The 17,259-nt window shown below is 40.3% G+C and overlaps 3 protein-coding genes across 3 annotated transcripts; all 3 read right to left on the bottom strand.

Moving 5' to 3' along the window:
• Positions 1 to 2,409: 2,409 nt before the first annotated feature.
• On the bottom strand, positions 2,410 to 4,054 carry LOC130436002 (uncharacterized). Its single transcript, XM_056766896.1, has 3 exons — positions 3,783 to 4,054; positions 3,256 to 3,538; positions 2,410 to 3,021 (listed from the first exon to the last, which is right to left on the bottom strand). The coding sequence occupies exons 1-3, from the start codon at positions 4,052 to 4,054 to the stop codon at positions 2,410 to 2,412; spliced, it is 1,167 nt and encodes a 388-aa protein (XP_056622874.1).
• A 3,618-nt stretch (positions 4,055 to 7,672) lies between these two features.
• On the bottom strand, positions 7,673 to 9,317 carry LOC130436001 (uncharacterized). The gene is made up of 3 exons (XM_056766895.1): positions 9,046 to 9,317; positions 8,519 to 8,801; positions 7,673 to 8,284 (listed from the first exon to the last, which is right to left on the bottom strand). Exons 1-3 carry the CDS (start codon positions 9,315 to 9,317, stop codon positions 7,673 to 7,675), a joined length of 1,167 nt encoding a protein of 388 aa, XP_056622873.1.
• Positions 9,318 to 12,935: 3,618 nt separating this feature from the next.
• On the bottom strand, positions 12,936 to 14,580 carry LOC130435999 (uncharacterized). The gene is made up of 3 exons (XM_056766894.1): positions 14,309 to 14,580; positions 13,782 to 14,064; positions 12,936 to 13,547 (listed from the first exon to the last, which is right to left on the bottom strand). Exons 1-3 carry the CDS (start codon positions 14,578 to 14,580, stop codon positions 12,936 to 12,938), a joined length of 1,167 nt encoding a protein of 388 aa, XP_056622872.1.
• Between the last annotated feature and the right edge of the window lie 2,679 nt (positions 14,581 to 17,259).

Raw genomic sequence — 17,259 nt, 5'->3', positions numbered from 1 at the left:
TAACCCACTATTTTACGGTTACCTCAACCGAGGGTTACCTCAACCCAATGGAATTTACAGTCAACTGAGGGCCTCCAACCCAATATTTCACGGTTACCACAACCGGGGGTTACCTCAACCCACAATTAATCAAATAAAAAAAACCTCAGAAATCGTTATTTTACTTACACGAGACGATCATCAAATTCAACACATAAATTTAGTTTGCAGTTGCAGAATTCAAATAAACAGGTTTCTGCTTACCTTTTTTATTTTTTCAGGCGCCTGTTGTGTTGAAAATGAATCCGTCTCGTCCGGTCTTTGACCCAAAATGGTCAGAAATTTACCCAAAAATTGCCTTTTTCCTCCAAACACGTCGTCGGGGTCACCATTTGTTGGCCTTTAAAAAATGTCCTGCATGTCCAAAAATTGGAGAAAGGCGATTTCTAATCAAACTGAGGTTTATTAATCAGATTAACAAAAATACAGCGCTGGGTTGCTGGACAACACTCTTATCAAACTGAGTTTTATTAATCAGATTCACAAAAATACAGCGCTGGGTTGCTGGACAACACTCCTCTGTCCTTCCCAGGAACAACAACCCCACAGCACATGGTCACAGCATTTTTGTTATTTCACGCCGATTTCTCTTCTGCCGGGGGCCGGGATCCCCCCTGCCTCCACCAATCACCAACTTCTGCCTTATCTCGTTCCTGTAAAACACTTCTGAAACAACATTCCAAATACCTCCCCCAACCCCCTAAACAACTGCAGCCGAAGATGCCTTTTCTCCCCCACAAACTCACATTCCTTTGTTGCAAGCACTTCAATAGGCATATAGCTGTTTCACATCTATGACAGTATAAACTCTTATTTAAACTAACAACTCTTTGTTATAAAAGCATAATAATAAAACCATTTAATAAAATGATAATCAAAACACTGTAATAAATGTCATGATATAAAAACATATTCCCACAGTATGCATAAATATTGGTATTTATACATGTAGAATTTACCACATATTACACATACATTAAATTGAAAGTCGTGCTGACTCAAACAAAACCGTTGGAAATTTGTTTAATTATAGTTTGTGACAATTTCACAAATTCGCAAGAGACTGTGTTGAAATATCAACGTTCTCAGAACACATGTAAAACTTATTTACACCCTTTGTAAATATGAGCAAAGAATGCTGTTAAAATACATCTGCATTGTTTATCATTTTGTTCCTTCATTTAAAATAGCTGTGAAATTCCAACAATTCACTCAACAATTCTTGTCACTCAAAGTGACTTGAGTGTGCATTAGTTACAGACATTAGCTATTAAAGTTACAGTGCAGTAGATGAGTTGATGCGGTTATTAAAGGTACGGTGCAGTACATGAGTTAATGCAGTTATTGAAGTTATAGTGCAATACATGAGTAGATGCAGTTATACATTTACAGTGCAGTAGATGAGTTAGTGTAGTTATTGAAGTTACAGTGCAGTAGATGAGTTTGTGCAGTTATTGAAGTTACAGTGCAGTAGATGAGTTAGTGCAGTTATTGAAGTTACAGTGCAGTAGATGCGTTAATGCGGTTATTAAGGTTACAGTGCAGTAGATGAGTTAGTTTTTCTCGATTGGTTTGGCTCATTTCTTGAAATCGAGATGACATTCTCAAAACCATAAGGTCATTTGGCCAAACAGTCTTACAATTCTGCTCAACATTATAGCTCACTAGCAATATCAAATATCTTTCCCCAAACTCTTCTTCCATGCTTCAAAAGCAGATTCCTTTCCCATATAAAAGGTCAGTACAGTCAAAATAGCACAGATCCTTCTCAATTGCCTTGGCACATGTGCATTCATTTAGTGCTTTTGTCAAAATAACCTGGATTGTTTAGCACAACACCATGGATCCCCTGCAAAAGCTCATATCTCTCCCAAAACAGTTTATCCATGTGTCAAAACTAAATATCCTTCTCATATAAATAGTCAATGCCCCCAAAATGCATTATACCTTTGGCATTGTTTAAGCACTGCAAGTCAAAATGCTTAGACGTTTTGTCACTGAGGCACAGGTCTAGCAACAGAATACCACTATGAATAAAACTAAAAGATTTTACAGAAAATCAGCCTCCAATAAACGACCCATACTCAAAGAAACTGTAAACATTTTTATTCGTACAAAGAAATGTTAACATTAGAGAACATACTGTGAAAAGAAAACATATACAGGATTCTGTAAATGTGAACAGTTATAAACACAAACAAAAAACAAAACAAACTATAGCCTACCATACTGTAAATAAAGTTTCAGAACTATAGTACAGTAATATTTTCAGTGGTCGCCATTGTCACCCTCTCTTTCCTGGCCACCATCCTCATCCTCCTGGCCATCGACGCGCTGCTCTCTGTTAGGCCATAAATTCTCATCCACATCTCAACGGATATTTTCTCTTGCGATGCAGCGAGGGAAGAAACGGCGTGAATGTCTCAACCATCCCCTACATTGATCCCCTGTGATGTCCTCACATGCAGCATCCATTGCATGCAGCAGGGCCCTCTGGTCTTGAGCCTGATGCTCAAACACCCTCCACCTCCAAGCTGAAAAAAACTCCTCAATTGGATTTAGGAAAGGAGAGTAAGGTGGAAGAAACTCCATTAGCATCCGGGGATGGGTGGTGAACCAGGTTCTGATGCGTGGGCCACGGTGGAAGTTAACATTATCCCACACAATGACATAATGTGGTAGCTGATGTCCTTCTTCACCTCTCTCATTTTCCGGGATCAGATCAGTATAAAGGTGGTTCAAAAAATTGAGGAGCTTTTGTGTATTGTAGGGCCCTAAACTGGGAATGTGTGTGGCCACACCTCTTTCTGATATAGCGGCACACATTGTTATATTTGCTCCTCGCTGGCCTGGGACATCCACAGTGGCTCGGTGGCCAATGATGTTACGGCCACGCCTTCGACCTTTGGCCAGGTTGAAGCCAGCTTCATCAACGAACACTAGGATGTGAGAGGTTTCGTTGCCTTCTAATGCCATTATTCTCTACAATAGAATAAAAATAAATCTAATCAGTCAAGTAGAGACAGATACTGCAGGGAGGATCTAAAGTACTGTAAAAAGAGGGAGTGAAAAACTGAAGACAATTTCTAGGCAAAATGCCCTAGTCACACAAAGCTGGATTCTGAAGGTAAAAAGGATAAAGCAAAACAAAAAAAAGTGGTAACCATGTCTTACTGTAATAGTGTTACAATGATAGACAACCAGTAGTTGACTTACATGCACATACTGGTACCGCAGCTCTTTCACTCTGTCAGAGTTTCTCTCAAATGGTACCCTGTAAATCTGTTTCATGGTCATCTGATGTTTCTTCAATACACGGTCTATTGTGGAGATGCTGATAGAGTTTATATTTTGGAACATTACATTGTCTAGAAGGATTGCATTACGAATCTGTCTCAGTGTGATGGCATTATTTGCAATGACCATGTTGCATATTTCTCGTTCTTGTTGTTCATTTAGAAGTTTTCTTCTGCCACCCACTTGAGGCTGTCGTCCAATCCTAGACATACAAGTCAAAGGTCAACACTGTAAATTTGTAACAAAATGAGTTACCAATGTAATTGTACTGCTGTTTTATGGTACTAAAAGTGTGATGCACTGCACAGTGACTGGAATACTATTCACAGTACATTTTTTTTTCTTTGTCATTTTTATAGTATCATATAACATCACATGAAGATATTACAGTACTCTAGGCCTACACACACACCAACACTGAATAGTTCAATAGAATAGTTCTGTACCTGTTTTCCCTGCGAAAGGTTTGGATGATGGAGGAGACTGTAGACCGAGGCACATTAGGCTGCACTCGGCGACCTGCCTCTGCCATTGTGAGGCGATGGTTTATAACGTGGTCAGTAAGGGTGGCCCGGATTTCATCTGGGACATCATGGTGCCTCCGTGCTCCTCGGCCTCTTCCCCCTATTCCTCCACGCATTCTCACTCCTCCTCTTCCTCTTCTTTCTCCTCTTCCTCGAGCAGGAAGTTGCTGTTGTACTTGGCGAGGTGCTTCCATGTTCACACTGCAAATGAAACTGGCCCCGGGCCAAGCTCTGTCTATATACTTTTGGCAGCAGTCATAATCATAGAAAACACCTGTCAGGTAACTAAACAAACTGTTTGATTGGTCATCTGAGATGTGGGAAACTGCTCCTTCGTTAGTTCTAATTTCACCTGATTCAAGTACTGTCATAAATTTATCAAATGTTCCAAGAAATTCTTTCATGGTATTATATCTTTGACTAATTTTGACAGTTGAACAGACAATTGTGCATATGATGACTTACACAATGAAACCATGCTGATATGTTTTGGAGAGAGTAACCATTTCACTGAAAAATCAACTAATCAGTTTAGATCAGCAAGATCTATTTATTTGTAAAATGTGCTAAATGTGGGCTCATTGTGCTAACTGTAGCTACTTGTACATAATCATTTGAAAAAAAAGCACAGAGTCACTTGAGACATGTACTAAAGCATTTGCAATTTGATAAAACCAATGAAAAATGACATTCGGTTGTGAACAATTGCAAGGTGGTCTGGAGATTTGTCCAGGTTATTTTGAGAATGTCATCTCGGTTTCAAGAAATTAGCCAAACCAATCGAGAAAAACTGTAATGCAGTTATTGAAGTTACAGTGCAGTAGATGCGTTAATGCGGTTATTAAGGTTACAGTGCAGTAGAGGAGTTAATGCAGTTATTGAAGTTATAGTGCAATAGATGAGTAGATGCAGTTAGTTATGCAATAGATGCAGTAATGCAATAGATGAGTTACAGTGCAGTAGATGAGGTAATGCAGTTATGAGAGTAGTCCATTAGTGCAAATGAGCATTCAGTGTAATATTCCTGGTGTGCAAGTGAGCAGTATAGAGTGCAAATGATGCTATGTGTGTGTAAACAGTCCGATAGAGCAGATAACATGAAGTACTGGTGTGTACAGTTCAGTCATGTGCCGGAGATTTCTGTAAGTGTTTAGCTGACACTCTAGGATTCTTCTTCACCTCATTGAGCATTCTGCGCTGTGCTCTTGCAGTCATCTTTACAGGACGACCACGCCTAGGGAGTGTAGCAACAGTGCTGAACTTTCTCCATTTGTAGACAATCTGTCTGTCTTACCGTGGACACATGGACATCAAGGCTTTTACAGTTGTGTTCAAAATTATTCAACCCCCACTGAAATTGATTGTTTTTGTCGGTTTGACATTGATTATGATCATTCAGTCATCCTGCTTACAATTAAATCAAAGAGGCACGTGTAGGTTAGACAAATATAACATAACATTTATAATGAAATAACCACAAATGTCTTTTCTGAGCTCACATCATTATCAGTTTTATTCAACCCCCAAGTGACATTCAATCTTAGTACTTAGTACAACATCCTTTTACAGTTATAACAGCTTTTAAACGTGAAGCATAGCTTGACACAAGTGTCTTGCAGCGATTTACGGGTATCTTCGCCCATTCATCATGGGCAAAAGCCTCCAGTTCAGTCACATTCTTAGGCTTGCGCACTCAACTGGTTTCTTTAAGTCCCACCAGAGGTTCTCAATCGGATTTAAGTCTGGTGACTGCGATGGCCACTTCAAAATGTTCCAGCCTTTAATCTGCAACCATGCTCTAGTGGACTTGGAGGTATGCTTGGGATCATTGTCCTGTTGAAAGGTCCAACGTCTTCCAAGCCTCAGGTTTGTGACGGACTGCATCACATTGTCATCCAATATCTCCTGGTACTGAAGAGAATTCATGGTACCTTGCACACGCTGAAGCTTCCCAGTACCTGCAGAAGCAAAACAGCCCCAAAGCATGATTGACCCCCCGCCATGCTTCACAATAGGCAAGGTGTTCTTTTCTTCATAGGCATTGTTCTTCCTCCTCCAAACATAGCGTTGATCCATGGGCCCAAACAGTTCTAATTTTGTTTCATCAGTCCACAGAACACTATCCCAAAACTTCTGTGGTTTGTTCACATGACTTTTGGCATACTGCAGTCGACTCTTCTTATTCTTTGGGGACAGCAAGGGGGTGCGCCTGGGAGTTCTGGCATGGAGGCCTTCATTACGCAGGGTGCGCCGTATTGTCTGAGCAGAAACTTCAGTACCCACATCTGACAAATCTTTTCTCAGTTCCTCAGCAGTCACACAGGGACTTTTCTCCACTCTACGCTTCAGGTAGCGCACAGCAGTCGAAGTCAGCATCTTCTTTCTTTCATGTAGAATTTACCACATATTACACATACATTAAATTGAAAGTCGTGCTGACTCAAACAAAACCGTTGGAAATTTGTTTAATTATAGTTTGTGACAATTTCACAAATTCGCAAGAGACTGTGTTGAAATATCAACGTTCTCAGAACACATGTAAAACTTATTTACACCCTTTGTAAATATGAGCAAAGAATGCTGTTAAAATACATCTGCATTGTTTATCATTTTGTTCCTTCATTTAAAATAGCTGTGAAATTCCAACAATTCACTCAACAATTCTTGTCACTCAAAGTGACTTGAGTGTGCATTAGTTACAGACATTAGCTATTAAAGTTACAGTGCAGTAGATGAGTTGATGCGGTTATTAAAGGTACGGTGCAGTACATGAGTTAATGCAGTTATTGAAGTTATAGTGCAATACATGAGTAGATGCAGTAATACATTTACAGTGCAGTAGATGAGTTAGTGTAGTTATTGAAGTTACAGTGCAGTAGATGAGTTTGTGCAGTTATTGAAGTTACAGTGCAGTAGAGGAGTTAGTGCAGTTATTGAAGTTACAGTGCAGTAGATGCGTTAATGCGGTTATTAAGGTTACAGTGCAGTAGATGAGTTAGTTTTTCTCGATTGGTTTGGCTCATTTCTTGAAATCGAGATGACATTCTCAAAACCATAAGGTCATTTGGCCAAACAGTCTTACAATTCTGCTCAACATTATAGCTCACTAGCAATATCAAATATCTTTCCCCAAACTCTTCTTCCATGCTTCAAAAGCAGATTCCTTTCCCATATAAAAGGTCAGTACAGTCAAAATAGCACAGATCCTTCTCAATTGCCTTGGCACATGTGCATTCATTTAGTGCTTTTGTCAAAATAACCTGGATTGTTTAGCACAACACCATGGATCCCCTGCAAAAGCTCATATCTCTCCCAAAACAGTTTATCCATGTGTCAAAACTAAATATCCTTCTCATATAAATAGTCAATGCCCCCAAAATGCATTATACCTTTGGCATTGTTTAAGCACTGCAAGTCAAAATGCTTAGACGTTTTGTCACTGAGGCACAGGTCTAGCAACAGAATACCACTATGAATAAAACTAAAAGATTTTACAGAAAATCAGCCTCCAATAAACGACCCATACTCAAAGAAACTGTAAACATTTTTATTCGTACAAAGAAATGTTAACATTAGAGAACATACTGTGAAAAGAAAACATATACAGGATTCTGTAAATGTGAACAGTTATAAACACAAACAAAAAACAAAACAAACTATAGCCTACCATACTGTAAATAAAGTTTCAGAACTATAGTACAGTAATATTTTCAGTGGTCGCCATTGTCACCCTCTCTTTCCTGGCCACCATCCTCATCCTCCTGGCCATCGACGCGCTGCTCTCTGTTAGGCCATAAATTCTCATCCACATCTCAACGGATATTTTCTCTTGCGATGCAGCGAGGGAAGAAACGGCGTGAATGTCTCAACCATCCCCTACATTGATCCCCTGTGATGTCCTCACATGCAGCATCCATTGCATGCAGCAGGGCCCTCTGGTCTTGAGCCTGATGCTCAAACACCCTCCACCTCCAAGCTGAAAAAAACTCCTCAATTGGATTTAGGAAAGGAGAGTAAGGTGGAAGAAACTCCATTAGCATCCGGGGATGGGTGGTGAACCAGGTTCTGATGCGTGGGCCACGGTGGAAGTTAACATTATCCCACACAATGACATAATGTGGTAGCTGATGTCCTTCTTCACCTCTCTCATTTTCCGGGATCAGATCAGTATAAAGGTGGTTCAAAAAATTGAGGAGCTTTTGTGTATTGTAGGGCCCTAAACTGGGAATGTGTGTGGCCACACCTCTTTCTGATATAGCGGCACACATTGTTATATTTGCTCCTCGCTGGCCTGGGACATCCACAGTGGCTCGGTGGCCAATGATGTTACGGCCACGCCTTCGACCTTTGGCCAGGTTGAAGCCAGCTTCATCAACGAACACTAGGATGTGAGAGGTTTCGTTGCCTTCTAATGCCATTATTCTCTACAATAGAATAAAAATAAATCTAATCAGTCAAGTAGAGACAGATACTGCAGGGAGGATCTAAAGTACTGTAAAAAGAGGGAGTGAAAAACTGAAGACAATTTCTAGGCAAAATGCCCTAGTCACACAAAGCTGGATTCTGAAGGTAAAAAGGATAAAGCAAAACAAAAAAAAGTGGTAACCATGTCTTACTGTAATAGTGTTACAATGATAGACAACCAGTAGTTGACTTACATGCACATACTGGTACCGCAGCTCTTTCACTCTGTCAGAGTTTCTCTCAAATGGTACCCTGTAAATCTGTTTCATGGTCATCTGATGTTTCTTCAATACACGGTCTATTGTGGAGATGCTGATAGAGTTTATATTTTGGAACATTACATTGTCTAGAAGGATTGCATTACGAATCTGTCTCAGTGTGATGGCATTATTTGCAATGACCATGTTGCATATTTCTCGTTCTTGTTGTTCATTTAGAAGTTTTCTTCTGCCACCCACTTGAGGCTGTCGTCCAATCCTAGACATACAAGTCAAAGGTCAACACTGTAAATTTGTAACAAAATGAGTTACCAATGTAATTGTACTGCTGTTTTATGGTACTAAAAGTGTGATGCACTGCACAGTGACTGGAATACTATTCACAGTACATTTTTTTTTCTTTGTCATTTTTATAGTATCATATAACATCACATGAAGATATTACAGTACTCTAGGCCTACACACACACCAACACTGAATAGTTCAATAGAATAGTTCTGTACCTGTTTTCCCTGCGAAAGGTTTGGATGATGGAGGAGACTGTAGACCGAGGCACATTAGGCTGCACTCGGCGACCTGCCTCTGCCATTGTGAGGCGATGGTTTATAACGTGGTCAGTAAGGGTGGCCCGGATTTCATCTGGGACATCATGGTGCCTCCGTGCTCCTCGGCCTCTTCCCCCTATTCCTCCACGCATTCTCACTCCTCCTCTTCCTCTTCTTTCTCCTCTTCCTCGAGCAGGAAGTTGCTGTTGTACTTGGCGAGGTGCTTCCATGTTCACACTGCAAATGAAACTGGCCCCGGGCCAAGCTCTGTCTATATACTTTTGGCAGCAGTCATAATCATAGAAAACACCTGTCAGGTAACTAAACAAACTGTTTGATTGGTCATCTGAGATGTGGGAAACTGCTCCTTCGTTAGTTCTAATTTCACCTGATTCAAGTACTGTCATAAATTTATCAAATGTTCCAAGAAATTCTTTCATGGTATTATATCTTTGACTAATTTTGACAGTTGAACAGACAATTGTGCATATGATGACTTACACAATGAAACCATGCTGATATGTTTTGGAGAGAGTAACCATTTCACTGAAAAATCAACTAATCAGTTTAGATCAGCAAGATCTATTTATTTGTAAAATGTGCTAAATGTGGGCTCATTGTGCTAACTGTAGCTACTTGTACATAATCATTTGAAAAAAAAGCACAGAGTCACTTGAGACATGTACTAAAGCATTTGCAATTTGATAAAACCAATGAAAAATGACATTCGGTTGTGAACAATTGCAAGGTGGTCTGGAGATTTGTCCAGGTTATTTTGAGAATGTCATCTCGGTTTCAAGAAATTAGCCAAACCAATCGAGAAAAACTGTAATGCAGTTATTGAAGTTACAGTGCAGTAGATGCGTTAATGCGGTTATTAAGGTTACAGTGCAGTAGAGGAGTTAATGCAGTTATTGAAGTTATAGTGCAATAGATGAGTAGATGCAGTTAGTTATGCAATAGATGCAGTAATGCAATAGATGAGTTACAGTGCAGTAGATGAGGTAATGCAGTTATGAGAGTAGTCCATTAGTGCAAATGAGCATTCAGTGTAATATTCCTGGTGTGCAAGTGAGCAGTATAGAGTGCAAATGATGCTATGTGTGTGTAAACAGTCCGATAGAGCAGATAACATGAAGTACTGGTGTGTACAGTTCAGTCATGTGCCGGAGATTTCTGTAAGTGTTTAGCTGACACTCTAGGATTCTTCTTCACCTCATTGAGCATTCTGCGCTGTGCTCTTGCAGTCATCTTTACAGGACGACCACGCCTAGGGAGTGTAGCAACAGTGCTGAACTTTCTCCATTTGTAGACAATCTGTCTGTCTTACCGTGGACACATGGACATCAAGGCTTTTACAGTTGTGTTCAAAATTATTCAACCCCCACTGAAATTGATTGTTTTTGTCGGTTTGACATTGATTATGATCATTCAGTCATCCTGCTTACAATTAAATCAAAGAGGCACGTGTAGGTTAGACAAATATAACATAACATTTATAATGAAATAACCACAAATGTCTTTTCTGAGCTCACATCATTATCAGTTTTATTCAACCCCCAAGTGACATTCAATCTTAGTACTTAGTACAACATCCTTTTACAGTTATAACAGCTTTTAAACGTGAAGCATAGCTTGACACAAGTGTCTTGCAGCGATTTACGGGTATCTTCGCCCATTCATCATGGGCAAAAGCCTCCAGTTCAGTCACATTCTTAGGCTTGCGCACTCAACTGGTTTCTTTAAGTCCCACCAGAGGTTCTCAATCGGATTTAAGTCTGGTGACTGCGATGGCCACTTCAAAATGTTCCAGCCTTTAATCTGCAACCATGCTCTAGTGGACTTGGAGGTATGCTTGGGATCATTGTCCTGTTGAAAGGTCCAACGTCTTCCAAGCCTCAGGTTTGTGACGGACTGCATCACATTGTCATCCAATATCTCCTGGTACTGAAGAGAATTCATGGTACCTTGCACACGCTGAAGCTTCCCAGTACCTGCAGAAGCAAAACAGCCCCAAAGCATGATTGACCCCCCGCCATGCTTCACAATAGGCAAGGTGTTCTTTTCTTCATAGGCATTGTTCTTCCTCCTCCAAACATAGCGTTGATCCATGGGCCCAAACAGTTCTAATTTTGTTTCATCAGTCCACAGAACACTATCCCAAAACTTCTGTGGTTTGTTCACATGACTTTTGGCATACTGCAGTCGACTCTTCTTATTCTTTGGGGACAGCAAGGGGGTGCGCCTGGGAGTTCTGGCATGGAGGCCTTCATTACGCAGGGTGCGCCGTATTGTCTGAGCAGAAACTTCAGTACCCACATCTGACAAATCTTTTCTCAGTTCCTCAGCAGTCACACAGGGACTTTTCTCCACTCTACGCTTCAGGTAGCGCACAGCAGTCGAAGTCAGCATCTTCTTTCTTTCATGTAGAATTTACCACATATTACACATACATTAAATTGAAAGTCGTGCTGACTCAAACAAAACCGTTGGAAATTTGTTTAATTATAGTTTGTGACAATTTCACAAATTCGCAAGAGACTGTGTTGAAATATCAACGTTCTCAGAACACATGTAAAACTTATTTACACCCTTTGTAAATATGAGCAAAGAATGCTGTTAAAATACATCTGCATTGTTTATCATTTTGTTCCTTCATTTAAAATAGCTGTGAAATTCCAACAATTCACTCAACAATTCTTGTCACTCAAAGTGACTTGAGTGTGCATTAGTTACAGACATTAGCTATTAAAGTTACAGTGCAGTAGATGAGTTGATGCGGTTATTAAAGGTACGGTGCAGTACATGAGTTAATGCAGTTATTGAAGTTATAGTGCAATACATGAGTAGATGCAGTAATACATTTACAGTGCAGTAGATGAGTTAGTGTAGTTATTGAAGTTACAGTGCAGTAGATGAGTTTGTGCAGTTATTGAAGTTACAGTGCAGTAGAGGAGTTAGTGCAGTTATTGAAGTTACAGTGCAGTAGATGCGTTAATGCGGTTATTAAGGTTACAGTGCAGTAGATGAGTTAGTTTTTCTCGATTGGTTTGGCTCATTTCTTGAAATCGAGATGACATTCTCAAAACCATAAGGTCATTTGGCCAAACAGTCTTACAATTCTGCTCAACATTATAGCTCACTAGCAATATCAAATATCTTTCCCCAAACTCTTCTTCCATGCTTCAAAAGCAGATTCCTTTCCCATATAAAAGGTCAGTACAGTCAAAATAGCACAGATCCTTCTCAATTGCCTTGGCACATGTGCATTCATTTAGTGCTTTTGTCAAAATAACCTGGATTGTTTAGCACAACACCATGGATCCCCTGCAAAAGCTCATATCTCTCCCAAAACAGTTTATCCATGTGTCAAAACTAAATATCCTTCTCATATAAATAGTCAATGCCCCCAAAATGCATTATACCTTTGGCATTGTTTAAGCACTGCAAGTCAAAATGCTTAGACGTTTTGTCACTGAGGCACAGGTCTAGCAACAGAATACCACTATGAATAAAACTAAAAGATTTTACAGAAAATCAGCCTCCAATAAACGACCCATACTCAAAGAAACTGTAAACATTTTTATTCGTACAAAGAAATGTTAACATTAGAGAACATACTGTGAAAAGAAAACATATACAGGATTCTGTAAATGTGAACAGTTATAAACACAAACAAAAAACAAAACAAACTATAGCCTACCATACTGTAAATAAAGTTTCAGAACTATAGTACAGTAATATTTTCAGTGGTCGCCATTGTCACCCTCTCTTTCCTGGCCACCATCCTCATCCTCCTGGCCATCGACGCGCTGCTCTCTGTTAGGCCATAAATTCTCATCCACATCTCAACGGATATTTTCTCTTGCGATGCAGCGAGGGAAGAAACGGCGTGAATGTCTCAACCATCCCCTACATTGATCCCCTGTGATGTCCTCACATGCAGCATCCATTGCATGCAGCAGGGCCCTCTGGTCTTGAGCCTGATGCTCAAACACCCTCCACCTCCAAGCTGAAAAAAACTCCTCAATTGGATTTAGGAAAGGAGAGTAAGGTGGAAGAAACTCCATTAGCATCCGGGGATGGGTGGTGAACCAGGTTCTGATGCGTGGGCCACGGTGGAAGTTAACATTATCCCACACAATGACATAATGTGGTAGCTGATGTCCTTCTTCACCTCTCTCATTTTCCGGGATCAGATCAGTATAAAGGTGGTTCAAAAAATTGAGGAGCTTTTGTGTATTGTAGGGCCCTAAACTGGGAATGTGTGTGGCCACACCTCTTTCTGATATAGCGGCACACATTGTTATATTTGCTCCTCGCTGGCCTGGGACATCCACAGTGGCTCGGTGGCCAATGATGTTACGGCCACGCCTTCGACCTTTGGCCAGGTTGAAGCCAGCTTCATCAACGAACACTAGGATGTGAGAGGTTTCGTTGCCTTCTAATGCCATTATTCTCTACAATAGAATAAAAATAAATCTAATCAGTCAAGTAGAGACAGATACTGCAGGGAGGATCTAAAGTACTGTAAAAAGAGGGAGTGAAAAACTGAAGACAATTTCTAGGCAAAATGCCCTAGTCACACAAAGCTGGATTCTGAAGGTAAAAAGGATAAAGCAAAACAAAAAAAAGTGGTAACCATGTCTTACTGTAATAGTGTTACAATGATAGACAACCAGTAGTTGACTTACATGCACATACTGGTACCGCAGCTCTTTCACTCTGTCAGAGTTTCTCTCAAATGGTACCCTGTAAATCTGTTTCATGGTCATCTGATGTTTCTTCAATACACGGTCTATTGTGGAGATGCTGATAGAGTTTATATTTTGGAACATTACATTGTCTAGAAGGATTGCATTACGAATCTGTCTCAGTGTGATGGCATTATTTGCAATGACCATGTTGCATATTTCTCGTTCTTGTTGTTCATTTAGAAGTTTTCTTCTGCCACCCACTTGAGGCTGTCGTCCAATCCTAGACATACAAGTCAAAGGTCAACACTGTAAATTTGTAACAAAATGAGTTACCAATGTAATTGTACTGCTGTTTTATGGTACTAAAAGTGTGATGCACTGCACAGTGACTGGAATACTATTCACAGTACATTTTTTTTTCTTTGTCATTTTTATAGTATCATATAACATCACATGAAGATATTACAGTACTCTAGGCCTACACACACACCAACACTGAATAGTTCAATAGAATAGTTCTGTACCTGTTTTCCCTGCGAAAGGTTTGGATGATGGAGGAGACTGTAGACCGAGGCACATTAGGCTGCACTCGGCGACCTGCCTCTGCCATTGTGAGGCGATGGTTTATAACGTGGTCAGTAAGGGTGGCCCGGATTTCATCTGGGACATCATGGTGCCTCCGTGCTCCTCGGCCCCTTCCCCCTATTCCTCCACGCATTCTCACTCCTCCTCTTCCTCTTCTTTCTCCTCTTCCTCGAGCAGGAAGTTGCTGTTGTACTTGGCGAGGTGCTTCCATGTTCACACTGCAAATGAAACTGGCCCCGGGCCAAGCTCTGTCTATATACTTTTGGCAGCAGTCATAATCATAGAAAACACCTGTCAGGTAACTAAACAAACTGTTTGATTGGTCATCTGAGATGTGGGAAACTGCTCCTTCGTTAGTTCTAATTTCACCTGATTCAAGTACTGTCATAAATTTATCAAATGTTCCAAGAAATTCTTTCATGGTATTATATCTTTGACTAATTTTGACAGTTGAACAGACAATTGTGCATATGATGACTTACACAATGAAACCATGCTGATATGTTTTGGAGAGAGTAACCATTTCACTGAAAAATCAACTAATCAGTTTAGATCAGCAAGATCTATTTATTTGTAAAATGTGCTAAATGTGGGCTCATTGTGCTAACTGTAGCTACTTGTACATAATCATTTGAAAAAAAAGCACAGAGTCACTTGAGACATGTACTAAAGCATTTGCAATTTGATAAAACCAATGAAAAATGACATTCGGTTGTGAACAATTGCAAGGTGGTCTGGAGATTTGTCCAGGTTATTTTGAGAATGTCATCTCGGTTTCAAGAAATTAGCCAAACCAATCGAGAAAAACTGTAATGCAGTTATTGAAGTTACAGTGCAGTAGATGCGTTAATGCGGTTATTAAGGTTACAGTGCAGTAGAGGAGTTAATGCAGTTATTGAAGTTATAGTGCAATAGATGAGTAGATGCAGTTATGATATGAGAGTAGTCCATTAGTGCAAATGAGCATTCAGTGTAATATTCCTGGTGTGCAAGTGAGCAGTATAGAGTGCAAATGATGCTATGTGTGTGTAAACAGTCCGATAGAGCAGATAACATGAAGTACTGGTGTGTACAGTTCAGTCATGTGCCGGAGATTTCTGTAAGTGTTTAGCTGACACTCTAGGATTCTTCTTCACCTCATTGAGCATTCTGCGCTGTGCTCTTGCAGTCATCTTTACAGGACGACCACGCCTAGGGAGTGTAGCAACAGTGCTGAACTTTCTCCATTTGTAGACAATCTGTCTGTCTTACCGTGGACACATGGACATCAAGGCTTTTACAGTTGTGTTCAAAATTATTCAACCCCCACTGAAATTGATTGTTTTTGTCGGTTTGACATTGATTATGATCATTCAGTCATCCTGCTTACAATTAAATCAAAGAGGCACGTGTAGGTTAGACAAATATAACATAACATTTATAATGAAATAACCACAAATGTCTTTTCTGAGCTCACATCATTATCAGTTTTATTCAACCCCCAAGTGACATTCAATCTTAGTACTTAGTACAACATCCTTTTACAGTTATAACAGCTTTTAAACGTGAAGCATAGCTTGACACAAGTGTCTTGCAGCGATTTACGGGTATCTTCGCCCATTCATCATGGGCAAAAGCCTCCAGTTCAGTCACATTCTTAGGCTTGCGCACTCAACTGGTTTCTTTAAGTCCCACCAGAGGTTCTCAATCGGATTTAAGTCTGGTGACTGCGATGGCCACTTCAAAATGTTCCAGCCTTTAATCTGCAACCATGCTCTAGTGGACTTGGAGGTATGCTTGGGATCATTGTCCTGTTGAAAGGTCCAACGTCTTCCAAGCCTCAGGTTTGTGACGGACTGCATCACATTGTCATCCAATATCTCCTGGTACTGAAGAGAATTCATGGTACCTTGCACACGCTGAAGCTTCCCAGTACCTGCAGAAGCAAAACAGCCCCAAAGCATGATTGACCCCCCGCCATGCTTCACAATAGGCAAGGTGTTCTTTTCTTCATAGGCATTGTTCTTCCTCCTCCAAACATAGCGTTGATCCATGGGCCCAAACAGTTCTAATTTTGTTTCATCAGTCCACAGAACACTATCCCAAAACTTCTGTGGTTTGTTCACATGACTTTTGGCATACTGCAGTCGACTCTTCTTATTCTTTGGGCACAGCAAGGGGGTGCGCCTGGGAGTTCTGGCATGGAGGCCTTCATTACGCAGGGTGCGCCGTATTGTCTGAGCAGAAACTTCAGTACCCACATCTGACAAATCTTTTCTCAGTTCCTCAGCAGTCACACAGGGACTTTTCTCCACTCTACGCTTCAGGTAGCGCACAGCAGTCGAAGTCAGCATCTTCTTTCTGCCACGACCAGGTAGAGTTTCAACAGTGCCCTTTGCCTTGAACTTGCGAATGATGCTTCCTATGGTGTCTCTTGGTATGTTTAACATCTTTGCAATCTTCTTATAGCCATTGCCCTTCCTGTGAAGAGTAATCACCTGTTCTCTTGTCTTCCTGGACCATTCTCTTGACCTCACCATGTTTGTAACCACACCAGTAAATGTCTAGAAGGAGCTGAGTATCACAGTCATTTTAAAGCTGCCTAATTGGTGCTTATTAGGCTTTATTGCTGCTCCCTGATATCCACAGGTGTTTTCAATACCTGATTGAAAACACTTCATTGAACCTCTGTTCTTCAGAGTGGTAGTCTTTAAGGGGTTGAATAATTATGTCAATGAAGAATTCACAAAAGAAACATTTACTACTGTATTACAAAACTAATTGATGTCATTTTAGTTGCATATGGTTCTTTAAGAAGTCCTTGTAGGATTTCATTCTGAATACAATTACAAATGTACACTAAATTCCCTAAAACCATTTACAGCATTGGGGGTTGAATAATTTTGAACAC

The sequence above is a fragment of the Triplophysa dalaica genome, chromosome 14 (assembly GCF_015846415.1).
Source record: "Triplophysa dalaica isolate WHDGS20190420 chromosome 14, ASM1584641v1, whole genome shotgun sequence".
NCBI lineage: Eukaryota > Metazoa > Chordata > Actinopteri > Cypriniformes > Nemacheilidae > Triplophysa > Triplophysa dalaica.
Note: the sequence above shows the minus strand (reverse complement) of the source record. Positions and strands in the feature narration are given on the sequence as shown.